Below are 27,653 nucleotides of genomic sequence, written 5' to 3'. Positions count from 1 at the left end.
TTTTCGAGAGATTGGAACAGGATAGGGTTAATATACTTGGAATTTGGGAAAATAAGTGAAGTTGATGACAAGTTTTAAAGTTGAATCTTAAGCATAAGCATTTTGATATGATAGGCTGTAGCATGCGGAGGGTGAGAAGAACAAGTTGCTAATACTTACTAAACACCTATTATGGACACTAATTCCAATCCTGAGGGCCCTGCTCCCACCTAATACCATCATCTTTGGAGTTAGGATTTCAACATATGATTGAGGGGAGCACAAACATTCAGACTGTGGCTGTACATTTAAGTTAGGAATTCAGCTATAGAGCGTTGGATTCACTTGCTAATCATGATGCGGTAGGTTTGCTTAGGGTTGAAAAGATCACAAAGCTTAATGCCTGGCTTTAATAAGTACATAAGAGACATTTCTATATATGTTAGGTCAGCAGTACGAGATTAGTAGTAGTAAATAGTTAACAAGTTAGATACTAAAAAAAGTCAGTTGGGGCTAAATGCTATCCGTATTTTTAATGGACTAAAAGACCCTGAATCAACTGTGTGACATGCTTTTATAAACCTTCACTACCAGGGATTGAGATAGCCTGTGTGATGGTCTATAAAGCAGGGGGTTTTTTTTGTTTTTGTTTTTTTAGGTAGGCTCCATGCCCAGCGTGGGGCTTGAACTCACAACCCCGAGATCAAGGGTTGCATGCTCTAGCAACTTGAGCCACCCTATAGAGCAGGGTTCTTAATGTCTTTTATGTGCCCTGGACCCCTTTGTAGTCTAAAGAAGCCTGTGAATGCCTTTTCAGAATATGACATTTAGATGTATAAAATACAGTTCACATATTTAGAAAACAGTTTATGATGTAAGAAATTTCCTTTTTATTACTGAATTAAATAACTAGTGAAAGTCTAATATTGATGGGCTGCGCTGCCTGCATTCAGAATTGAAGGAAATGCTAACTTCAGTTACCGGTTAGTGAAAATAAGGATGGAAATTTTTTCCATCCGACTTTATGGACATATAGCTAAGTGATTTCATATGGGGCAAACCAGTGGTTTTCTAACAAGAAGAGGATTATTGACTCTTAAATTCATGTTCACAAGAACATGAACATGACTTCTTATGGAAGGAGCAAGGGTAGTTTAGGTAAGGGGAAACCTGATAGTGTAATGGAAAGACATTGTTTTTAGGCTAAAAAAGATTGAGGTTTGAGTCCCACTTACCCATTGGGTAAGCTACTCAACTTTTTTTTTTTTTTTTAAGATTTGCTTCTTTATTTTAGAGAGAGTGTATACTTGGGAATGTGAGGGGAGGGGCAGAAGGAGAGAATCTTCAAGCTGGCATGGAGTCTGACACAGGGCTTGATCCCAGGACCCATGAAATCATGACCTGGGCTAAAACCAGGAGTCAGACGCCTAACCAACTGAGCCACCTGGGTTCCCCAAGCTATTTAACTTTTTTGAGTTTCACTTCTCCTTATATGTAAAATGGGGATAATGATTTTCACTTCTGAAATTAAATGACATATTAACTATAGGACCAGCATATTGATGAATGTTGGTTTATTTTTGTCTTTGAGGAAATAAACACAACCACAGACCATGACATACATTTAGTTTTGATTTGGGAGAAGGGAAACTATTTGTTAAACAACCTGTATGGCATATAGGATCTGCTCAGGGTATTCAAGTATAGAGTGCATCTTTTGGTAATGGTACTAAAACGTCTTGTGAAAGAGCAAATGAGATACCGTCAGGTTTGCATGTGACAGCTAGCTCTTCTATGTAAGACGTTAGTAATTAAATAGAATAAACTGTGGGTAAATCTTTCTTATTTTTGTGCACGAACAGAAAAATGGCTAGTGAACATCAATATGGTAAAAAGAATGTTCGGGTCACTTTATTCCTGAGAATGTTGCCTGAGTGTTGCCGGAAAGCCAATAAAATGTTAGTCATTCCCTGGAGAGGTATGAAAAAGAAAGTATAAAAATGGACTGCATTATCTTGGTACAAAACCACAACACATCCACTCTTAGACTATAGAATGGATTCCATTTATTTCACCTCAAGGAAGAATAAATTAAGCTGGAGGGAAGTTTCCAGAAAATGGCAGTATAAATGATGAAGGCAATGGTAAGGCTTTCACGTGAAGATAAAGAAATTCGACTCGATGTTGGAATGATGAAGACTGGGTTGGACTGTGATTAAATTAAATTGAATTAGGAAAAACATGAACTATAATCCTGGAAAATTAGAACTAGCTTGAAAGATGAATATTGTTTGACAGGTGTATAATGAGTGGTTTGTTTATGAAACTTATTAGCACAGAAGGTGGTTAAGGCTCAAGAACAAGCCAGACACAATGTAAGGGTTACAAAGCCAGAGACTTTTGTGATCCAGTCCTAGTTCATTTCAGGTCAACAAACCATTTAATGATGCGTGTATCTAATGGTTTATGAAACTCCTTTGTTCATTCAATAAATACTTATTGAACACCTAATGAGTGCTTTTTGACCCTCCCAACAACAATTTGTTGAGCATCTGCCACACTCAAGGGACTGTGGTAGACTCTGGGGATGTACAAGTGAATTAATCCAGGTGTATGTGTATGCATGGAAACTACAGAGGGGCTCTACAAAGGTAAACACACGGGTTATGCAAACTCTAGGTGCCATAGAGAAGTATGAACCTAAATATTCTTTTGAGTTGCTGATATGAATTAGTAGTACTTAGTTTTTGTTTTTGTTTTTTTAAGATTTTTATTTGTCAGCGCGCATGCATGCGAGAGACCACAAGCAGGGGGGAGCAGCAGGCAGAGGGAGATGCAGCAGGCAGAGGGAGAAGCAGGCTCCGCGCTGAGCAGGGAGCCCAATGTGGGGATGTGGGACTTGATCCCAGGACCCTGGGATCATGACCTGAGCTAAGGCAGCCACTTAACTGACTGAGCCACCCAGGCATCCCAAGTTCTGCATTTTTTTTTAAAGATTTTATTTCTTTATTTGACAGAGACACAGTGAGAGAGGGAACACAGCAGGGGGAGTGGGAGAGGGAGAAGCAGGCTTCCCGCTGAGCGGGGAGCCTGATGTGGGGCTCAATCCCTGGACCTTGGGATCATGACCTGAGCCAAAGGCAGACACTTAACCGACTGAGCCACCCAGGCGCCCCAGTTTTTAGTCTTTTTAGAAAAAGTTTATTGAGATACTGTTTTCATTTGTTTAAAGGCCGTAATCTGCCTTGTTAACAGAAGCCTTGTAATCCAGTGGCAGTGTATTATAGCTGTGCCCTTTCCAGGTCTGAGAGCCAGGTTACCTGGGCTTGAATTTTAACTCTCCCTCTTACTAACTTTCAGACCTTTGGAAAGCTATTTAAGCTTCAATTTCTTCATCTATTAAATTAGGAGAATAATTTACCTACTTCGTAGAGGATAACTGTGAGAAATAAAGAGTGCATAAATGAGTAATTGCTTAGAATGGTCTCTGGCACATAGTGCTGTCAACAAGTATTAGCTATAATTAAGAATACCATTTTATTTTGACAGTTTAATTAGTTTAAAGTTTTAGTTTATAAAGTATTGAAATCAGAACTTTTTTGAGTAGAAAATATCTCATATCTTTTTCTTAGATAAGGTGGGGAAAAATATATGAATAAAGAAAATAGTTACAACGCATTAACCTTTGTGTAGATGTCAATAGACATATCTTTCTATTAGAAATATCTATTAGATGTCAATAGAAATATCTTTCTAGTTAAGATAACTCAAAGAGGTGGTATTCCAACATTTAGTTCAGTGTCTAAAATGTTTCTGTCTTGGATGTTATTCTAATGTTAGTAATAGTTTGCCTTTTTTAGGGTCATTCTTAGAATGCAATAGTTGACCCAAGCTCTAGAGCAGGGCTTGGAAATGTTTTCCTGTAAGTGGTCAAATAATAAATCTATGTTTTGCTGGTCATACCTTCTCTGTGGCAGCCACTCAACTCTGCCCTTCTGCAATGTGAAAGCAGCCATAGTCAATATGTTTAAGTGAATGAGTGGGACTATGTTCCAATAAAACTTTACGGACACTGAAATTTTAATTTCTTATAATTTTCACGTGTCATGAAATATCTCTTCCCCTCCCTTGTTTAAAAATGTAAAAACCATTCTTACCTATCAAGAATACAAAAATGGGTGGTGGGCTGGATTTGACATGCGGGCCATACTGTCCTGACTCCTGCTCTAGAGTCTTTACAATTCCCTGGCTAGGTGATCTTCCGCAAGTTAGTATGAAGCCTTAATGTCATTGTTTTTTCTTGAGATTGTATTTATTTATTTGAGAGAGAGAATGAGTGGTGGGGAGGGGCAGAGGGGGAGAGGGAGAGAGAGAAGCAGACTCCTCACTGAGCAGGAAGCCTGATGCGGGGCTTGATCCCAGGATCCGGAGATCATGACCCCAGCTGAAGGCAGACACTTAAACAACTGAGCCACCCAGGTGCCCCCTTAATGTCATCTTTTAAATGGAGGTAATAGTATGTACTTCATGTAGTTGTTAGGAATAAGATAATGTATGTTAAATGCTTAGCACCATCCCTGACACAGTGTTTAATAAATGCTATATATATAATTATCTAATTGAACCCCCTCATTTTGCAGTGAGGCTCTTGGGACCCTGAGAGGATAGCAGATAGTCCTAAAGTCTATCTGTGGCATGTCAATAGCATTAAAGTCACAGCTTTTTATTTACTTCAGCTTCTCTATCCAACCATGTTGCTTCCATCAAGGATTGTAGTACCTTGTAATTTACTATTATTTTTTTAAGTAGGCTCCAACTCACGACCCTGAGATCAGGAGTTGCATGTTCTACCGACTGAGTCCACCAGGTGCTCCTAGTACCATGTAATTTAGTTAAAATACTGCTTGATAAAACTATTCTATTGGATACTGTAATGGTGGATATGACATTATGAATTTTTCAAAACCCATAAGGCTTTACAGCACAAAGTAAACTTTAATACGTACAAATTAAACAAAAATCATTTAGGAGGTGGAGAGGTCCCAGGAAGGAATGCAGGCTGTGACAAGAAAATCTAATTGTATTAGAAGTGTATGAAATAACCTTACTGAAAAGGGAAGGGGTGCGCTGACCTAAGTAACTTGGAAATGACTGAAATCTAAGACAAAAGGAATTTCACATAAGCACTGTAATCTAATTGATAAAGTTGTATCCCATGAAGGTGCAGGTTAATTTTGATACTGTTATATATGTGTACTGCAATTGAACAATTAGTGAATAGATAGTAAGAGACAGGCTTCTCACTGTTAGAGCGTGAATTTACGGATAAGTAAGGAGAGGAGGCTAGAATTGTTCATGTGGTAATAGATGAGAGTTGGGAACATGAGCATGAACTCATGTTTCAGCTTAATACAGATGGGTACATATTGAAATACTTATATATGTGTGTATGTGCTTGGGTTTATACCCACACCCTGTGCTGTATCAGCTGAGGTTAAAAGAAACCCAGGAAGGACTAACACCTAGTACCCAGATGTTAGTTTCCAGTACCATTACTTAATACAAGGATCCAGAGCTCCTTGGAGAAGCTGATTCTAGGACTGGGCAGGAAATATACAAGATGAGCCTGAACATCTTGTAGTACCAGAAAGTAAGGAAGTGCTCTCACAACAACCACCCACCGCCACCACAACACAACAACCCCTGTGTTGAGGGCGGCATGGCAGAGGAGCACCGGAGCCAGCCAAAAGTGCGCTCAGCGGCCGAAACTGGAATGCTGTGAGCAGCAAAATAAGCTAAGCAGTATTGGATTATAACCCATAATATAAAATCAATATTTTTGAGTCTAAAATGCTCTAAATAAATGGTTGAATAAATGAATATACTGTTTGGAATACTGCATTAGCATAGTTTTATGTCCTGGAGCCACTGGTTTGCTTGAGGTTGTTCAGACAATACCGGAGTTGAAGCGTGTGGGACTTTGGAGTCAGACTTCTTGGATTTCAGACCTGGCTCTGACACTTCTGACTGTGTGACCTTGAGCTGGTTACTGAAGCTCACTTTCTTTATCTGTAAAATGAAGGTTATAATAGTGCCTAAGTCATAAAAGGATTAAATGAGTTAATGCATATGTAAGGTACATATGCATATAAAACGTTTGGCACATGGCTTTTTTTGAAAAAGATTTTACTTATTAATAGAGAGAGCATGAGCCAGAGGGGGTTAGAGGGAGAGGGAGAAGCAGGCCTCCCGCCAAGCAGGGATCCTGCTGTGGACCTCAATCCCAGGACCCTGGGATCAGGACCTGAGCTGAAGGCAGATGCTTAACTGACTCGGCCACCCAGGCGGCCCTGGCACATAGCTTTCAATAGAATATGTATATAGCCTCCTTATTACAGTAGTATTTGATAGAAAAAGATAAAAAAATTTGGAATCCCACTTGGAATTGTTTGTAATGGAGTCTCCCTCCCTACCCCCAAACTTCTTGAACAGAGGAAAAAGTCTAACTTCAATTTTTTTTTAAAAGATTTTATTTATTTATTTGACAGAGACACAGCGAGAGAGGGAACACAAGGAGGGGGAGTGGGAGAGGGAGAAGCAGGCTTCCCGCTGAGCAGGGAGCCCGATGTGGGGCTCGATCCCAGGACCCTGGGACCATGACCTGAGCCGAAGGCAGACGTTCAACGACTGAGCCACCCAGGCACCCCCTAGCTTCAATTTAACAAGTGTTCATTGAGGGTAGTTTGATGTACACATACCTGCCTTGCTCTAATTGACTGTATCGACTGTATAATGAGAGTAAATATATTTAGTGTTAATAGAATCATTCCATATCTAAGTGACTGAAATGTCTAACGAATGAAAAGCAAGATCCATTTAGTATATAGTTCAACTTGTGCTTATTTACAGATGGTTTATCCCTGGGATGAATTACCTGAACTTTGATTTCTCAGGCTTCTTTGGAGAACACAGTTCAAAACAACTTCTCTGTTTATGTGTTCATTTTCAAAATGAAAACTGCCTTTTAGTATAGGAAGACTAAATATAAAAGTGAATTTTGGAACATTAGCTGTTTATGGATACACTTTTTATTCTCAATAATAACCTTTCACCATCACTCTTGTAATAATGGAGGATTAACTGTATGGAATTGATAGCTAAAATTTCCCAGCACTTTGTGAGGCATCTCTCTTTTTCACAAATAACTATTAAGCAAGCTAATGTTATCTTCCCTTTGTTGAGGAATGAAATGAGTTCTCACGTTTTCTGGGCCGCTGAGTTTAGTCTTTTAATTTCTCTTTTCTATGGGAGCATCTTTTTCTCAGCTGCCTCATTCCCTAGAAAAGGTAAGCATTTTCATGGATCTAGCTGTGAAATTTGTTTGAAATAACTGGTTCTTCAGTAAGAGATCTTCAGCTGTGTTTTCAAATTTTTAACTTGGTAAATTGTTATTAAATGAGTGCTTTTCACTGCAAGACTTAAGAAAATATAACCTAGGGACCTCTAACATAGCATAATTTAAAAACAGTATTTTTTTTAAGTTACCACGTGGAAAGGTCCATTAGATACCTCAGGAAACAGTTCTTCCTTCCTTTTGGATTTTTGATTTAGTAATATATGAACCCTAAATGCTTAATAAATAAGGATTAAACTTGTTTGACCAAAGGTTCTGTCTGTAGTATGTCTTATAGAACTCCAGAGAGGCAGTTGTGCTAGTAAAGATTATTTCTTTTATTACTTTTTAAGATTTTATTTATTTATTTAACAGAGAGAGCGAGAGAGAGCACAAGCAGGGGGAGCAGTAGAAGGAGAGGGAGAAGGAGGCTTCCCGCTGAGCAAGGAGCCCGATGCGGGGCTTGGGGCTCGATCCCAGGACCCTGGGATCATGACCTGAGCCGAAGGCAGACGCTTAACCGTCTGAGCCACCAAGGCACCCCTATTTCTTTTATTATTCTGATACGATGTTTTTGTTCCCTATCTTGGTGAAGATACTCTTCTAGGAAGTTGAAATGATACTTTCATAGAGGAGAGCACATGCATTATAATTGATTTTTTTTTCATCTTTGGTAACATATTTCATTTTGCTATAATAGTCCAGTGTCATTAATGAACAGTAGGGAAGGGAAAATGTGGATAAGCATTTTTTTCTTCCTCACAGTATGCCTTTGAGGTAGGCCAAAATATTTTCTTTGCCATTTTTGAAATTTATGAAAGAGCTATCCTTTTTTAGCCAGGAGTTCTTCATTCTGTTTAAAATACAGGTATTATTATTTCTGAAACTTTGTGTTTTGGGTAAACTCTGGGCTTGTTAATTTGCTAGACTGTACCCATGCTATTATAGAGATTCCTTTGAGCAGATTTGGTTCTGGCCTGCTTGTAGAGGGCTCCGGTCAGCCCTTGTTCCTTGAGGACAGGGTCTTTTCCTCAGTCAGTGTCTGGTATATAGTAACCTTTTAGTGAATATTCAGTGGTCTGAAAGGAAAGTTTTGGTTCAAGAATCAGCGCTTTGTGATTTATTTCCTTATTTGCCATGTGCTAGGTTGACCAAAAATTTATTGTTCAACTGTGGATACTTTTGAAAGTGAAGGGTGAGGGACTACTAGTAATTATGCTTAGGACAGTGAACTTACACGGTCTTGAGCAAACCAACTAGGAGTTGTGGTCACCCAAGTCATGAAGCATCTTTGTTTTTGTTATAGCAGGCTGGTGGTAAAGAATTGGGAATTCGGTGTCACCAGCAATAGATCTGAGTTCTAATTCTAGCTTGGGCAAATTATTTAGCTTAACTGAAATGAGAAAAAGATTTGAATTGTGAGGATTAAACAGGCTAGTATTACTCTGAAAGCACATAGGACAGAAAAGCCTCTCACACTGGTGTGCTCTTATTCAATGTAGGGGGTCCCTTGTCTTCTCTCATCATGGCATACTAGTTTCTGCTCTCAACTGAGGCTGGCTTTGAAAGCTTTTTTAATGGTTAAGATTAACTGAAACGTTTCACTAAAACATTTTAGTGAAGGCAGGAATGTTTTTCAGCTAAGCCAGTGAGCTTATTTTTTTGTTAAATTGTGTAATATGGTGAGCAGGAAATGAATGTGCTATGAAACCTAATTACTGTTACTCTTCCTCAAAATATTCATGAAAAGCTTTTTTTCCCAATTATTTTTTACAGAATTGCTGAAAGATACTTTAATAGTTTCATTTTGGCAAAATAGTCACTTGTAACCCTTACTTCAATTCAATGGATTCATACAATTTTTACTGGTTAGGGAAAAAATGATTTAAATGAGAATTTCATTAAGTTTCTTATCAATATTTATACTGTGCAGAATTATGTTTTCTCTTCGGGTATTTATTTCCCCCCCCCTGTATTTTTTGATATTTTGCTAATTGAGTCAGTTTTAATTGTGATTTTTAAAAAAGGAAACCAAAGAAAAGCAGTTTTCATAGACTTTGTGCCTTATTAGTATAGGCATCCACACTGTGAACCAAAGGGAAGTATTCTGGTACCAAGACTTCCAGCTGCTTCTGGTATTGCGTGGGATTCCTTATTTACCAAACAGCAGATAAGATAATATTGAAAGACCTAGGTTTAAGAACAGTCACAACAATATAGATGCAACTAAGAGAAATGGGGATTACTTAGTATACATTAAATTCTTGCTTCTTCTTAAATATTGGAGAGTTAGGGAAGACACTCTTGTTTATCAAAGGAATAGTTAAGCACAGCATATGTTATGTGAGCTTTTAGTATCTACCTTAGCCTGGGTACTGGAAGATCACAAAGAAATAACTTTCAAAGCCATGGCTGGAAGTTGGATCCTAGTTTGAGCTGCAAAAGAGAAAGTGTACCAGGATCTTTTGGAGTAAATCTGGGTGGCCTTGGAACGCCTCAGACTTCCATGAGAATCCTGATAAGGTTATGACGTTTGTGTTAGAGGGAATTTGTACCTTTATTTGGTATAGAGTTGCAAATGGAGTCACTTAGCTTGATTACATATTATTTGCATTGCCTTCTGCAGACTGATTTTTTTAAATATCCTTGCAAACTGATAATAAAACCAAGCAAAGAATGATTAACAATTTTTTATATAGAAGTCTTTAATTTTCATTAAGTCAGTTTATCAGTATTTTCTCTTATGGTTAGTGCTTTCTGGGTCCTAAGAAATTTTTTTTAATTTTTTTATTTTTATTTATTTATTTTTTTAAAGATTTTATTTTATTTGACAGAGAGAGACACAGCGAGAGAGGGGACACAAGCAGGGGGAGTGGGGAGAGGGAGAAGCAGGCTTCCTGCTGAGCAGGGAGCCCAGTGCAGGGCTCGATCCCAGGACCCTGGGATCATGACCTGAGCCGAAGGCAGACGCTGAACGACTGAGCCACCCAGGCGCCCCAGAAATTTTTTTTTTTAAAGATCTTATTTATTTATTTATTTATTTTGGGGAGAGAGAGAGAGAGAGAGAGAACAAGAGCAGGGGGGAGAGGCAGAGAGAGAATCCCCAGCAGACTCCAAGTTGAGCATGGATCCCAATGCAGGGCTCATTCTCATGACCCTGAGATCGTGACCTGAGCTGAAACCAAGAGTTGGACCCTTAACCATCTGAGTCACCCACGCACCCCTGTGTCCTTAGAAATTTTAACCTACTCCAACTCAAAGATATGTTCTTAATGTTTTCTTTTAGAAGCTTTATCATCTTAGCTTTACATTTAAGTCTGTGATTAATCTTTCACTTCATTTTTGTATATGGTATAGGGTAGGGGTTTGAGGTTCACTCCCCCAAACCCCCAAATAAGAGTTTCCAGTTGTTTCAGCACCATTTCCTGGAAAAACTTTTCTTTCCCTGTTGGATTGTTTCTCAAGAATCGGTGTGACCATGTAAGTGTGGGTCTTTTTCTGGACTCTGTTCTGTACCATTGGTTTGTCTGTCCTTAGGCCAGTGCACTATACCATCTTGATTACTGTAACTTTTAGCAAGTCTTGTAATCAGATAGTGTGAACCCAGTTTTGCTCATCCTTTTCAAACTTGTTTGGACTATTTTCCTTTTCCATATAAATTTTAGGCTGAGCTTGTCAGTTTCTTCAAAAACCCTTTCGGGTATTGGATTGGAAATCTATAGATAAGAGAGGATATATAGGAGAGAATTAACATCTTAATAATAATGAATATTCCAGTCCTGAACATGTAATAATAGTAACACATATGTCTGATAAAGGAATTATATCTATAATGTATTAAAGGACTTCTGTAACTCATTTGTAAAAAGACTACAGCTTTTTCAAATGTGGTCAAAAACTTTAACAGGTATTTCGTAAAGGGAGTTATATAAATATGGCCAATAAGCGTGTGAAAAGGTGCTCATCAGTCATTAGGGATGTAAAAATTAAAATCACAATGAGATACCATTTTAACACCAAGTGTTGGCAAAGATGAGAAGCAACTAGAACTGCTGTTCATTGTTGATGGGAATGTAAAATAGTAGAACCGTTTTTGGAAGATTGTTTGGTGGTTTGTTACAAGGTTAAACATGTATCTACCTGTGGCCTAGCAGTTACATTCCCAGGAATTTACCCAAAGTGAAATGAAAACCCAAATATCCATCAATAGGTGAATAAATAAACTGGTTATATTCATTTTTTTAAAAGATTTATTTATTTTATTTGACAGAGATACAGTGAGAGAGGGAACACAAGCAGGGGGAGTTGGAGAGGGAGAAGCAGGTCTCCTGCTGAGCAGGGAGCCCAATGTGGGGCTCGATCCCAGGACCCTGGGACCATGACCTGAGCCGAAGGCAGAAGCTTAACAACTGAGCCTCCCACGTGCCTGGTTATATTCATTCTTGTAAAGGAATCTGATTCAGTAACAAAAGGTAGTGAATTCCTGATGCATACAGTAATATGGATGAATCTCAAAAACATGCTTAAAAAAAGAATCCAGACACAAAAGTGTATGTGCAATATGATTCCCTTTTTCTAAATATCTAGAGCCTATTAGAAATTAGTTAATCTGTGATTATAGGCTTCAGGACAGTGATTGCCTCTAGGGTAGGAGCAATTGACTGGGAAGAAGCACAAGCCTGAGAATTTTCTGGGGTAGTAAGCTGTTCTTATTTATCTTGATGGGAATATAAAATAGATATATGTATGCATATGTCAAAACTCATCAAACTATATATTTAATATTTGTTTCAATATATAAGTTATACCTCAATTTAAAAATCTTCATAATTTTTCATTTGAAAAAATTACATGCAGTACATGGTAAGAATTTTGCAAAATACTGGAATTAAGAAATGGAAAATAGAGGTCCCTCTTAGTCCAATTGCCAGAAACAAACACCGTAAGTTGTTTGGGATGTAACTTTCTAGAGATTTTCTAGTCTTACAGTGTAATGGTTAAAGATGAGGGCTTGGGGCGAGCTCTCCCTCCACTCAGTGGCAAATCTGCTTCTCTCTCGCTCTCTGACAAATAAAATCTTTAGGGGCACCTGGTTAGCTCATTCAGTTAAGCTTCTGCCTTCATGATCTCGGGATCCTGGGATCAAGCCCCGCATGGGCTTTCCGCTCAGTGGCAAGTCTGCTTATCCCTCTCCCTCTGCCCCTCCCTTTGTGATCTCTCTAGCTTTCTCTCTAAATAAATAAGTAAAATCTTTAAAATAAAATGATGAAGGCTTGGGAGTCAGATTATCTGGATTCAAATCCACATTCCCTGTTAAATTGTATGACCTTGAGCAAGTTACTTAAAATGTGTAAATAACATGGTTCCTCATCTATAAATGGGATAATAGTAACAATCCCTTTATTTTTTACTTTTTTAAAAATTTAAACTCAATTAGCATAATCTTCACTTTTTAATTTAAATTCAATTAATTAGCATAATAGTAACAATCTCTTTAAACAGAAAATTGGGCGAGTTCTCTTCCTAGAGGTCTTACACTACTGCTCAAATTTTGTAAGAACCCTTTGTGTGACGTTTAAATTGGCAAACTGTTGTAAACATTTTTCACAATTTATCATCTTTTTTTTATCTTTATTGTTTTGTCCCGTGCAGAAGTAATACATTTTTAACATGTTTATTGAGATACAATTCCAAGTCTGTAAAGTTCACCCATTTAAAGTATATATGGTTGGGGCGCCTGGGTGGTTCAGTCAGTTAAGTGTCTGCCTTTGACTCAGGTCATGATCCCAGGGTTGTGGGATCCAGCCTGGCTTCTGGCTCCCTGCTCAGCAGGGGAGCCTGCTTCTCCCTCTCCCATTGACTGCCAGTCCCCCTGCTTGTGTTCTCTGTCAAATAAGTAAATAAATATAAATAAAAAGGTAAAGTGTATATTTAGTATATTCATTGTCTTTAGTATATTCAGTTGCAACAACCACCACAGGCTTAAGTTTAAAACATTTCCATCATCCCAAAAAGGAACCCCTACCTATTAGCAGTCACTACTCATCCTGCCACTGTGCAGTGTGCCACAGTCTGCACCCCCCCCCCCCTTTGCAACCACTGATCTACTCTGGAGTTGCCTTTTTCTGGTTATTTCTTATAAATGGTATCTTACAATATGAGGCCTTGGTTGAGTAGCTTATTTACCTAGCATAATGTTTTCCGGGTTCATCTGTGTTGTAGCATCAATCAGTATTTTGTTCCCTTTCAGTTGCCAAGAAATATTCCATTATGTTGATATATCACATTTTATCCATTCATCATTTGATGGACCTTTGGGTTGTTTCCACCTTTTGGCTATTGTGAATGTTGCTATGAAGATTTATGTCTTAAGTTTTTTTGTGGACTTAACATTTCCATTTGTCTTGGGTATACCTAGAAATTACCTATGGTAACTTTATGTTTAACTTTTTGAGGAACTGCCAGACTTCTCCAAAATGGCTACACCATTTTACATTTCTGCCAGAAGTATAGGAGGGTTCCAGTTTCTCCACATCCTTGTCAGCTCTTCTTATCTTTATTAAAATCCATACTAGTAAGTGCTAAGCATTATCTCATTGTGTGTTTTTTGATTTACATTTCCCTATGGCTAATGATATTAAAACTTCTTTTCATCTCCTTGGAGAAATGTTTATTCACATTCTTTGGCCATTGAAAAATTAGGTTACTTGCCATTTTATTACTGAGTTTTAAGAGTTTTAAAAAAATACATTTGGGATATCAGTACCTTATCAGATAGATGATTTGGAAATCTTTCCGCCCAATTGTTGGTTTTCAATTTCTTGATAGCTTTGTTTATAGCACTTTTGATGAAGTCCAATGTACCTATTTTACCTTTTGTTGTTTTTGCTATTGGTATAATAATACTTAAGAAACCATTACCTTATTCAAGGTCATGAAGATTTACCTCTCTGTTTTCTTCTAAGAGTTTTACAGTTTTAGCTCTTAAATTTACATCTGTGATCTCTTTAGGGCTAATTTTTGTGTATAAAGAAGAGATCCACCTTCATTTTTTTGCATGTGACTATCTAGTTGTCACAGTACCATTTGTTGAGAAGGCTGTTCTTTTGTCATTGAATTATCTTGACAGGCGTGTTGGTAATCAGTTGACTCTAAAGGTAAGGGTTTATTGTTTGGACTCTAAGTTCTGTTCCATTGATCTATGTGTCTAGCCTTACGTCCTAGCACACATCTTTTTTTTTTTTAAGATTTTTATTTATTTGAGAGAGAGAATGCGAGAGTGAGTGAGTACATGAGAGGGGGGAGGGTCAGAGGGAGAAGCAGACTCTCCGCTGAGCAGGGAACCCAACACGGGACTGGATCCCGGGACTCCAGGATCATGACCTGAGCCAAAGGCAGTCGCCCAACCAACTGAGCCACCCAGGCATCTTAGCACACATCTTAACTACTGCAGCTGTGTAGTAAGTTTTGAAATTTGGGAGTTTGAGTCCTCCAGTGTTGTTCTTCATTGTCAAGATTGTTTTGGCTCTCCTAAGGCCCTTGCCCTTCCATATGAATTAGGATCAACTTGTCTATTTCTGTAAAAAAAGCCAGCTTGAATTTTGATAGGTGTTAATTTAATCTATATACCATTACCTTCTTCAGAATATTAAATCATTTGATCCAAGAACCATAGAGCGGCTTCTCATTTATGTAGTTCTTTAATTTTTTTTTCAATAATGTCTTGTTTTCAGTATATATGTCTTGCAGTTCTTTGATTAAATTTATTCCAAAGTGTTTTTCTTTCTTTCTTTCTTCCTTTCTTTCTTTCTTTTTCTTTCTTTCTTTCTTTTTCTTTCTTTCTTTCTTAGTATTTTGTTCTTTTTTGATGCTATTGTAAATGGAATTATTTTCTTCATTTTATTTTCAGACTTAATTGCTAGTATATAGAAATATTGATTTTTGTATATTGGTCTTACAGGCCTGCAAGATTACTGAGCTTATTTGTTAGTTATAATCATTTTTTAGTGCATTCTTTAGGATTACCTATCTACATATAGGAATCTATAAATTATAGTTTTACTTCTTTCCAATCTGGGTGATGTTTATTTTAATTTGTTTTGTTTTCCTTTCTTAATTACTGTGGCTAGAACTTTAAGTACAGTTTTGAATATGAGTTATGAAAGTAGACAACCTTGTCTTATTCCTGATTTTAAGGGGGATAGCATTCTGTCTTTCACTATTAGAATGATGTGTTTATTTTAAGTGCTCTTTATCCAGATTGAGAGAGTTTCCTTTGACTTCTAGTTTGTTGAGTGCTTTTATTTTTAAATGGTACTGGGTTCTGTCATTTTTCTGTGTTGAGATGCTCAAGTGGTTTTTATCCTTTGTTCTATTAATGTGGTATAGTACATTGATTGATTTTCAGATGTTCTACAAACCTTCCATTCCTAGGATAAATTCTACTTGTTAATGGTGTATAATTCTTTTTATATGTTGCTAGATTTAGTTGTTAATATTTTATTGAGGATTTTTGTTTCTATAAGGGATATTAGCCTGTAGTTTTCTTGTGATGTCTTTGGGTGGCTTTGGAATCAGTGTAATGTCGGCTAGATAAAATGATGTGGCAGTTGTTCTTCTGTGATCAGGAAGAGTTTGTGAAGGATCGGTATTAATTCTACTTTAAATGTTTGATAAAATTTACCAGTGGAGCCATTTGGCCTGGGCTTTTTTGTGTGTGTGTGTGTGTGGGGGAAGTTGGAAACATTAAATTTTATATGATCATCAGACTACTTGTTTTTTGTTCTTTCGGTCATAAATACATAGAAGGATCTTCCATATCCTAACCTGCTGTTTCTTCATCAAAGGTGTAGATATTTGTAACTAATGTAGACATTAGGATTGACCAATTCCTTATATGACATTTAACATGGTCTTATACTCATAAATATTCATTTTTTCCTGAACTCCCATGGCACTTTATCTGTACATCCTTAAAGTAACTTCTCAAGTATGCTTTTTATTGTTATTTATGTTTGAGTCTTACCTCCTCTATTAAACTGAATTCTCTGAAGGAAATACTTCTGTCTACTCTGTGCTTAGAGTTCAGCAATTGAATGGCTGAGTGAATGAAATGTTACTCTAGTGTTCATGTGAAAATTACATCTCACTTCTTTTTGGTATTACTTCCATCCGTTAAAATATTATGAAGTTCATTTATTTGGCCTGGTCTTGCTATTTGTACTACAGTTCTGCAAATTATCAGTGTAACCTGTTGATCTGATTCAGTAGATCACATTCAGTCATAACGGGTTTGGGCTACAGAGTGTCTGAGTTAAAGGGGAGCAGAGGTGAGAAATTGTTATTTTGTTCCCTTAATGTTTGGCCTTCTGTATAAGCTAGAGCCCATAACCTCCTACAGGCTATCTTTAGTCCTGCAAATGATTTCAAGCTATGTAGTTTGGGGGTGCCTGGGTGGCTCAGTTGGTTAAGCGTCTGCCTTGGCTCAGGTCATGGTCTCAGGGTTCTGGGATCCAGTCCCACATTGGGCTCCCTGCTTTTCCCTCTCCCGGTACCCCTCTCTTGCCCTCCCCCCCGGCTCGTCCTCACTCTCCCCTCCCCAAATAAATAAATAAAATCTTTTTTTTTTAAAGATTTTATTTATTTATTTGACAGAGAGAGACACAGCAAGAAAGGGAACGCAAGCAGGAGGAGTGGGAGAGGGAGAAGCAGGCTTCCGGCTGAGCAGGGAGCCCAGTGTGGGGCTCGATCCCAGGACTCTGGAATCATGACCTGAGCCAAAGGCAGACGCTTAACGACTGAGGCACCCAGGTGCCCCTAAATAAATAAAATCTTAAAAAAAAATGTACATTTTAAAAAAGCTATGTAGTTTGTAAGAGCTATACTTTCATTCAGGCTTTTCTGTATTAGTCTTGGCAAGTTTAAGAATTACTTCTTAAAGGCATATATAATTGAACTCTTTTTAGATACTTGACTGAATCAGTGATGCTCCATCTGTTCGTCTCTGAGCTACTTTGATAGGTATTTTGCCAAAAAATAGTCAAATAAGTTTGGAATTCCTCTTGGAGAGAGACTCTGAGTACATTAACATATTGAAGACTAAAAAATCTTACGCCTAATGTTAATGGCCTTTAATATTTTTTTAATGTTAATGGACATTTGTTAATATCTTGATCTAGTATTCAGAGAGGCAAACTTTGGGAAATGCTTCTATAAATGGTATAAAACCAATTTTGGGCAGTGTCTATAAAGAGAATCAGAAGTGAAAATAGAGTTAAGTGTGGAAAGTTTAAATGTGTAAGTCTTAGGACAAATACTTGTTAATGGCCATCATTGTAATTGTAGTACTTTATGAGATGGTCATTATATGTCACATTCTTACCATTGCTATTAGGAAAAAAGATTAAGTCACTCCCTCTCTATTTAAAAATTAAAAAAAAATTTTTTAAACCAAACTAAAAACTGTTAGTTTAAGCTACCGTTTGAACAATGCTTCCTAGCTCATCTCCATCCAGAGATAGGGTGGCTTTCTCTCCAAGTAATTTTAATTATCTTTGTTAGGCTTTTCATTGAAAGAAGATGAAAATCCTATCTTGGGTAAGAATTGGCACTTGGTGCAGGTATCCTTCAGATTCTTGCCTAGAAGTAGTACCTAAATCTCCTCTTACCTCCCAGTATTTTTCTAAAGCTTGACAAGTTTTTATGTAGGATTGCCTGAAAGATTTTCAGTACATGTATTCTCCTGTTCAACAAGTATGGATAATGAATGATTGAACCCATTCTGCTTAACTTTCTGTTACCTGAGTTTTGTATCTTTTCATTTGTTTTATTTAAACTTTCATCCCCAGGGGCTCCTGGGTGGCTCAGTTGTTAAGCGTCTGCGGCTCAGGTCATGATCCCGGAGTCCTGGAATCGAGCCCCGCATCAGGCTCCCCGCTCAGCGGGAAGCCTGCTTCTCCCTCTCCCACTCCCCCTGCTTGTGTTCCCTCTCTCACTGTGTCTCTCTCTGCCAAATAAATCAATAAAATCTTTAAAAACAAAAAACAAAAAAACTTTCATCCCCAAAATCATGTGTCCAGGATAGAAATAGAGCCCTATGGTCATGGACTATATAGATTGTCTTTATGTAGGATGTAACATGAGAACTAGAGTTTTATAGCATTGACCTTTGACACTATGCATAAAAAAGCAAATTAATACGGTTATTTGTAAATATCAGAACCAAATAGATTGATGAGATAGGGACTCTGCTCAAATAGTATATAGTATAGAGTTTAGTAAGGGAGATAAGGCATGCATGTATACAGTAAGTAGACTGTAAGATCATATAAGTACCAGGCTTTCTATAAATAACCATTTAGAACTTCAGAGAAGAGAGAGAATAGTCTTAGCTAGGAATAATCTATAAGTATTTCCTGCAATGGGGTGTTTCATTTTGTCTTTGAAGGATTTTGGTTTAACTTGGTAAGACTTCTTATAGAAACATTATTCATAAGACAAGGGCAAGACAGCTTCCATAAAGACATAGCAGTAACTAGAGAGTGAAAAGCAATCAGTCCAGGATCACACATGGACACAGGTAGGGAAATATGATATATCTGAGTGTAATTCAGAAGCGGACACTTTACCATGGATATCAAACTGTAATCAGGGCCGCTGAGGTATGATCAAAGTCCAGTTGAGGATTACCGGGATTAAAGAGACAGAGTTCGGGGTATGGACCAGGGTATGGACCTAACAACATATATTAATAGTCCTTTCATCCTTTGAAATTGGCAGTATGACCCTGTGTTCAATGAATTTTAAAGAGCTCTTCACTTGAAGATTAGGATGGGTCTGACAGGAAGTTAAGAGACATCTTCAAGGTATTCTTAATTTATCTGGAGTATAGGGGTATTCTTAATTTATCTGGAGTATAGGGGGATAGTAAAAGATTAAATTGGAAAGGTAACTTGGAGCCCGATGATAAAGGTCTTGAATTGCAGAGGAATTTAGACTTTATTGAATTTTGGAAGCGAAGTGGAAAGCAGTGAAGGGATAACATAATCAGAGTGATGTTTTGGGAATACTGATCTGACAGTCGCTGCAAGGATGGATTAAAGTGAGAAAAACCTAAAGGTGGGAAGCCAAATTAGGAAGCAGTAGTCTAGGGGTGCAATAAGAACCTTAATGAAAACATTAATAAGAGAAGGACAGATTCTAGACATCATCCCTAAAAGAAGAATTAACTAGACATTGAGACTGGTTGGGTGTAAAGAGAGAAGTAGAAAAGAATGTAAAAACTGATTCATAGAGTTTGAGTATGAATAACTAACTGTTGTATAAATAGGAAAGACAGATGAACTAGCTGCTATAGGGGCAGATGAGAAGTTTTGAAATTGAAGGGGTCAGTTGTATATCAAGGGTGGAATATCCAACAGACATCTAGAAATGTAGATTGTGTACTTTGTAAAATGGAGGCCAGAAAGTCAGCCATACAGCAGTATTAATCCACGTTGGTAGTAGATGAGGTTTACTAAGGGGTAAGGATGGATGACAGAACTTTGGTGGACTCCACATTTAGAATAAAGAAATTTCCATTAAGGAGGTAAAGAAGAAATAGTCCAAGAAGTTGTCAAAGACATGGAGAGTATCCAGAAGCAAGTGTCAGTCTATAATTTTGACTTCTGTTCATACATTTTGGTAAACAGTGCTTTATCAGACAGAGTGGTTCTCTCATCCTTTTCAGACCCAACTCTCCCTTTTTTATTATTTTATTTATTTATTTAAGATTTTGTTTATTCATTTGAGAGAGAGCGCATGAGCAGGGGGAAAGGGAGAAGCAGACTCTACCCTGAGCAGGGAGCCCAATGTGGGGCTCAGTCCCAGGACCCGGAGATCACGACCCGAGCTGAAGGAAGATGCTTAACCATCTGACCCACCCAGGTGCCCCCAACTCTCCCTTTTTAAAAAATATATTTTATAGTGTTTTCTTTTTTATCCTGAAATGAAATCTACAGGTAATATTTCTCTGTATATATAAATTTAAAAAGCAGTATGATGCCCCAATTTAATATATTGGGGAAAAAATAAAATAATTCATAATAACTTAAGTATTTTAAAATGTAATTGCATGGGCCTGACCCACAGTGGATGACATAATGAAGTAGTCCTGTCTTTGCACCAGGATGTAGAATCAGCTTGAGGGAAGAGTTACAAATGTAGACTGATAAAATCCACTTGTATTTGTGGCTCAAATACCACAAAGAATAAGAGAAGAAAAGAGAGAACTATAGTAGAATAGAATAGAGAGATTTGCTCCTTCTTAAGCCCTTCCAAGAAGAGGGGGAATGAGTTCAGAATTTTGAGGAAGAGGGGAAAATGTTTGAAATAATCTTTGTAGAGAATAAGAAACAATTGATAAGAGGTGGGTAAAAGGGTTTTTGAGAAATGTCATGTGCTCTGTTGAAGTTGGATAACAGCTGGTGGGTCAGTGTTCACATGGCCCTGTCGTTTCCTTGTGGAGAGAGAGAAAGACAAGTGTAGGAAATGAAAGTATAGGTTATTAGAGAAACAGCTTTTTTTTTAAGATTTTAGTTTTAAGTAATCTCTATACCCAACGTGGGGCTTGAACTTACAACGCTGAGATCAAGAGTCTGGTGCTCTACTCACTGAACCAACCAGGCACCCCAGAGAAGCAGCTTTTAACAGACTGGCCAAGGCAACTGGGTTGAATAGGGAGGCCACCAGTTTTAAAGGTGATTAAAAAAATAATTGAGGATGGTGGTGATGGATGATTGGCATGACTATGTGAATGTACTTAATGCCACTGAACTGTACACTTAAAGTTATTAAAATGGTAAATTTTATGTATATTTTACCACAATAAAAGGAATCTAATTGAACACTTTAAAAATATTCCTTTATTCTCCAGGTATCATCATAAGACTACTTGTGGAGATATGTCAGAAACTTCATACTTGAAGTACCTCCTCTCTTTAGCCTTGTGGACATAAGGGAGTGCATCATACTTGCCATTTCAACCATCAGTGGTGATATGCTACAGAGTGATTCTGGGAGAATCAGACGACAGGACTGATGCATACTGGGAGTCACATGGGGGCACATACTGAGCATTGTAAGACTGTAGAAGTAACTGTGATCTTTCCTGGACAAATTCGTTTTGGCTTCATGTTCATATACAGCTTAGTTACTGAGGAATTTTTTTTTTTAAGATTTTATTTATTTATTTGACAGAGAGAGACACAGTGAGAGAGGGAACACAAGCAGGGGGAGTGGGAGAGGGAGAAGCAGGCTTCCTGCAGAGCAGGGAGCCTGATGTGGGGCTCGATCCCAGGACTCCAGGATCATGACCTGAGCCGAAGGCAGACGCCCAACAACTGAGCCACCCAGGCACCCCTGAGGAATTATTTTTTAAAAAAATAATTCTTTTTGAATCACCCAGCATTACTTTGTAGTCATATCTTCATACCTTCTAATTAGAACCATTTTCATTATCAGCCAAAATAAGTACATGAGATCAATTATTTTTTAATGAAACATTTAGGAGACAGCCAAGCAGCAATTTTATATGCTTTAATTTATATGTATGTATATCCAGATGAATCAAATGTATTCTCTTAGAGAATTTTGTTGTGTTTTTAAAACTGTGTTTCTTTGAAATCTTTTGGAACGGGTACATGTTAGGTCTCACACTAAAAAGTAGAACCTGTTGAAGTCTTAAAAAATCTTTAATATTCTTTTCTCTTTAACTGTGTTACTAAAGACTGCTGTTTTAGTTTCATGAAATTTACCTCACTCATATGTACAATTCAGTGATTTTTAACAAACAGAATTGTACAACCATCAATACAGTGTGCATTTAGAACATTTCCAGCTTCCCTAAAAAAGATATCTTGTATCCACTTACAGTCAGTCCCCCTTTGTACACCCAGCCAACCACTAATCTACTTCTAAGTATAGATTTCCTTTTCTGGATATTTCATATAAATGGAATCATACAATATGTGTTTTTTTGAGTCTGGCTATTTTTTTTTTTTAACTTAGCACAGTGTTTTTGAGATCCATTCATGTTGCATGTATCAACTTTTTTGCTTTTTATTGCTAATAATATTCTATTGTGTGGATATACATTTTTGTTTATCCATTCACCAGTTGATAAACGTTTGGATTGTTTTGCTCTTTTTTTTTTTTTAAGATTTTATTTATTTGACAGAGAGAGAGTGAGAGGGAACACAAGCAGGGGAGTGGGAGAGGAAGAAGCAGGCTTCTCGCTGAGCAGGGAGCCTGACTTGCGGCTCAGTCCCAGGACCTGAGATATCACCCGAGCCGAAATCAAGAGTCAGCTTCTTAACCAACTGAGCCACCCAGGTGCCCCCAAAAGGGTTTTTTTCTAACATGTAACACTATAAACAAATTAATGTGTTGCCTACTGAATCTAAAAATTATGCCAGTATCCTCTTCAATAATTCCAGGACTAAATTTTTACATCAATATTGAATTGAATTTTAGGCAGGACTATTCCACTGTTAATCTGTTGTAGTGTCTTTGTAATGAAGTCAGTTAAAAAATAGTGATTATTGACAGCTTATATTGGCCATTTATTGACCTTGAACTAAGGACTAATCTGTTTAGCTTAACGTAGATCCTAGTTGTTGATGTTTTTATAAAACCCAGCACCTCAATTAGCAAGAATGGTTTCTCGACAGATATTTCAAAGGATGCAAAAAAAATTCTAAGTGATCTTTACTCTGCAGAATTGGTGCTTTAAAAATATTTGGCTCTTGATTGCCTGGGTGACTCAGTCATTAAGCGTCTGCCTTCAGCTCAGGTCATGATCCCAGGGTCCTGGGATCGAGCCCCACATCGGGCTCCCTGCTTGGCGGGAGGCCTGCTTTTCCCTCTCCCACTCCACCTGCTTGTGTTACCTCTCTCGCTGTGTCTCTCTGTCAAATAAATAAAATCTTAAAAAAAAAATTTGGCTCTTGGGATTGTATTCTTCACAACATCAAAGCATAAACTCGAGCAATTTAAGAGGTAGATCCTGTCTAGGGAGACAGTTTGCTGAGATTGAAAAAGCACTGGTTTAGGAACTAGGAAACCTGGCTCTGCAAAAGAGCTCAATGAATGTGAACAAGTTATTTAATCTTTCTGGTTTTTAGTTTGTTTTTTTTTTAATTTTGTTTTAAAGATTTTATTTGAGAATGAGAGAGAGAGAGAGAGAGAGCATGGGGGGGGAGGGTCAGACAGAGAAGCTGACTCCCTGCTGAGCAGGAAGCGCCATGCAGACTCAGTCCTGGGACTTCAGGATCATGACCTGAGCCAAAGGCAGGTCGCTTAACCAACTGAGTCACCCAGCTCCCTGGTTTTTAGTTTCTTCATCTGTAATACTACCCAGTTGGACTAGGTAATCTCTGTGACCCCTCCCAACTCTGAATATGTGAGCATACACTGTTTGAAAATACTCTGGCATTTCTTATAAAGCCCTTTCACATATACTTCATTTTATCCCTAAAAGATTCTCTGAAGTACAGGAGGCAGGTCTTTTTTAGAGGATAGATAGAAAAGTTGGGTATCATTTTATTATTATTATGAAAGATTTTATTTATTTGAGAGACACATAAGTGGGGGTGCGGAGGAGGCACAGAGGGAGAGGGAGAAGCAGACTCACTGTTGAGCAGGGAGCCTGATGCGGGGCTCAATCCCAGGACCCTGAGATTATGACTTGAACTGAAAGCATGACTTGAACTTAACTGACTGAGCCACCCAGGCACCCCTATTATTTTTTTTAATATTAATTGAAGTATAGTTGATATACAATGTAATATTAGTTTCAGGTGTACACAACATAGTGATTTGACAGTTCTATACAGTACTCAATGCTCACCATTCAGCATAGTCACCTTCTGTTACTGTTGTTATATTATTGACTATATTCTTTCTGTTATACTTTTCATCTCCAGGATTTTTTTATTTTTTTAGATATTTGTATACAAGTCCTTTATCCAGATACACAATTTGCAGATATTTTCTTCTGGTCTGTGGCTTGTATTCATCTTTTTAGTAATATTGCTTAAAGTACAAAAGTTTAAAATTTTCATGGCCTAATTTGTCAGTTGTGTGTGTGTGTGTGTGTGTGTGTGTGTGTGTTTTAATGAATTGTTCTTTTGATGTCATATCCAAAGACTTTTTGCTTAATCAAGATCATGAAGATTTCCCCTGTGTTTTCTTGTAGAAGTTTTACAGTTTGGGGTTTTACACTTAAGTCCCTGATCCATTTTGAATTAATTTTTATGCATAGTGTGAGGTAAGGTTTTTTTCAAAGGTTTAAATTAATCTTTTTGTATGTGGATATCCAGTTGTCCAGCACAGTTTGTTGAAAAGACTGTCTTTTCGCCCATTGAATTGCCTTGGCACCTTCATTGAAAATTGACCATACGTGTAAGGGTTTTTTGCTTTTATTTTTTAAATATTTTGTTTGTTTTTGAAGATTTATTTATTTTAGGGTGAGAGTGTGCAAGCACGAACTGGGGTGGGGAGGCAGAGGGAGAGAGGGAAAGAGAATCTCAAGCAGACTGCGCTGAACACAGAGTCTGACATGGGGCTTGACCTGATGACTTGAGATCATGACCTGAGCCAAAATCAGGTGTCAGATGTTTAACCAACTGAGCAACCCAGGAACCCCTGTTTTTTTTTGTTTTTCTTTTTAAACCCCAACTATTCTTTTTTATTTTCTTTCTTTTAAAGGCAGCTCTGTGCCCAGTGTGGGACTTGAACTCAAGACCCTGAGATCAAGAGTTGCATGCTCTACCAACTGAGCCAGCCAGGCACCCCTGTAAGGGTTTATTTCTGGATTTTCAGGTCTGTTCTATTGGTCTATGTGATTATCCTTATGCCACTATCACATTGACCTGATTACTGTGGCTTTATAATATGTTTTGAAATCAGGAAGTGGGGGCACCTGGATGGCTCAGTCATTAAGCGTCTCCCTTTGGCTCAGGTCATGATCCCACGGTCCTGGGAAGGACCCCACATCGGGCTCCCTGCTCAGTGGGAATGCTGCTTCTCCCTCTCCCACTCCCCCTGCTTGTGTTCCCTCTCTCGCTTGTCTCTCTCTATCAAATAAATAAATAAAATCTTAAAAAAAAATAAAATCAGGAAGTATAAGTTATTCAACCCTCTTCTATTTTTTTAAAAGATTTATTTATTTGAGAGAGAGAGCATGAACGGGGGTCAAAGGGAGAGGGAGAAGCATGCTCCCCACTGAGCAGGGAGCCTGGCTCGAGGCTTGATCCCAGGACCCTGGGATTATGACCTGATCTGAAGGCAGATACTTAACTGACTGAGCCACCCTGGCACCCTGAACCATTTTCTTTTTCAAAATTATTTTGGCTATTTTGTTCTCTTTGCATTTCCATACAAATTTAAGAATTAGCTTGTCAGTTTCTGAAAAAGAAAAGAAGCCTTCTGGGGAGATTATGTTCACTCTGTAGATCAATTGGAGGAGAATTTTTTAACATGTCCTTAAGAAGAAAGATTATATAGGAAACTTTTAAAAAATTATAATAAAAAGAGAAGACAACTCAAAGGTGTTATGATTTCCTTTAATACCATAAGGTAGCAAAGAAAATGCTCAGGCTATATACCTTTGTTTCTCACTCTTACTTATACTCTGTTTGCTCCAGTTTTCTAAATAATTTCTATATTTTACACTTTAAAGAAGCTTTACAAGTGTGTAAAATACTCTGACAATAGCTCTCTTCCCTTGTAAGTGGAATATCTCATAAATATGTACAAATGTAAACACAAAATGAAAAAGGAAGCAGCTGTTTTGAAGGTGATGCTGACAAGTGTTCCTCTGTGAGGTGTACAAAAGAGCTTGTGGTGTAGATTTAGATAATCGTGAGTAATTGTTAATTGTAGGACAAAAGGTAAGTGGGTGTAAATTTTAAGGTACTTTCAAAAAAGTATAATATGAATTTTTGTTGTGACGTATGACAGTATTTCTGTATTTTGATGTTCTCATTCTTTTAAACTTCTGCCTTTGCATTAGGAAAAAATGCCTAACAAGAATTTTATTGTGATCTTTCTATAGACTGCTGTCTTCTTGTCCTGTGTTCTAGAAGGTCTGATTTCTCTTCACATTGATAGCAAGGAGGCAAAATAAAGGGAGAATAAATAGTATTCTGTCTTTCACTGCTTAATCTCCATTCCGCAGCCGAGAAGTCGGAGACCGTTGTGCATGAAGACAGATTTGTTCTATGGCCTCGGAGTTGGGAGCCGGGGACGATGGCGGCTGCACTGAGCTGGCAAAGCCCCTCTATCTTCAATACTTGGAGAGGGCCCTCCGGTTGGACCATTTCTTGCGACAAACATCAGCCATCTTCAACAGGAACATTTCTAGGTATGTGATTACATATTCCCAATATAATATTTTTTGTGTTTTTTTTAAAGATTTTTTAAAGAGAGAGGCAGAGAGAGAACACAAGCAGGGGGAGTGGGAGATGGAGAAGCAGGCTTCCCACTGAGCAGGGAGCCCAGTGAGGGGCCCAATCCCAGGACCCTGGGATTATGACCTGAGCCGAAAGCAGACACTTAATGACTGAGCCACCCAGGCACCCCCCCCCCAATATAATGTTTGACCACTTTCTGATTCCCATTGTCTCTGGTTTTAGGGGTAAGGTATTTTACAATTTGTGGTATATTTGGTAGTTTTTTCTTCCTTCTTTCAATAGAACACAGTCTATTTAAAGGATCAATTTTTTCTGTCTGTTGACTATAAATTATAGTATTTTGCTGGGTCAGCTGTGATTATAGATTTATTTTTCAATTTATAGTGATGAGAGTGAGGATGGACTGGATGACAGTAATCCTTTATTGCCCCAGTCTGGGGATCCCTTAATACAAGTTAAGGAAGAACCTCCAAATTCATTGCTTGGAGAAACTTCTGGAGCAGGCAACTCTGGAATGTTAAACACATACTCGCTGAATGGAGTTCTACAGTCAGGTCAGTGTGGTGTGAGATCCCTCTTTGGACTATCAGTTCTCTTGGGGCAGTCTTCCTTTCATTTTTGTTGTTCTTTATGTTTCTTTACACAGAATCAAAATCTGACAAAGGGAATTTATATAACTTCTCTAAGTTGAAGAAAAGCAGAAAGTGGCTAAAGGTAAGAGATAAGGCAAATGTTTATAATTCAAATAACCTACTAAAATTACAAATGGAAGGGAAAGTTATTGACTAATTCTGACACATTAGCAGAGATTTTTCTAGACATGAGTTTTC

General features: G+C 37.8%; 1 protein-coding gene across 3 annotated transcripts in view; it reads left to right on the top strand.

Annotated features, from left to right (window-relative positions):
* Positions 1 to 27,653, top strand: part of INO80 (INO80 complex ATPase subunit) — a 131,472-nt gene that overhangs the window by 1,873 nt on the left and 101,946 nt on the right. For 2 of the 3 annotated variants that reach the window (XM_028119419.2, XM_028119417.2), the window contains exons 2-4: positions 26,589 to 26,774; positions 27,208 to 27,377; positions 27,470 to 27,537. In XM_028119419.2, coding sequence (XP_027975220.2) covers positions 26,632 to 26,774; positions 27,208 to 27,377; positions 27,470 to 27,537 — 381 coding nt within the window. In that variant the 5' untranslated portion in view covers positions 26,589 to 26,631. Of the gene's footprint in view, positions 1 to 25,212; positions 25,232 to 26,588; positions 26,775 to 27,207; positions 27,378 to 27,469; positions 27,538 to 27,653 lie in introns of those variants that run through there. The other variant, XM_088024728.1, reaches the window with a different exon arrangement.

The sequence above is a fragment of the Eumetopias jubatus genome, unplaced genomic scaffold, assembly GCF_037043125.1.
Source record: "Eumetopias jubatus isolate StellerSeaLion01/CBP00866 unplaced genomic scaffold, mEumJub1_p1.0 scaffold_7, whole genome shotgun sequence".
Lineage (NCBI taxonomy): Eukaryota > Metazoa > Chordata > Mammalia > Carnivora > Otariidae > Eumetopias > Eumetopias jubatus.
This window is presented reverse-complemented; position numbering and strand designations above follow the sequence as displayed.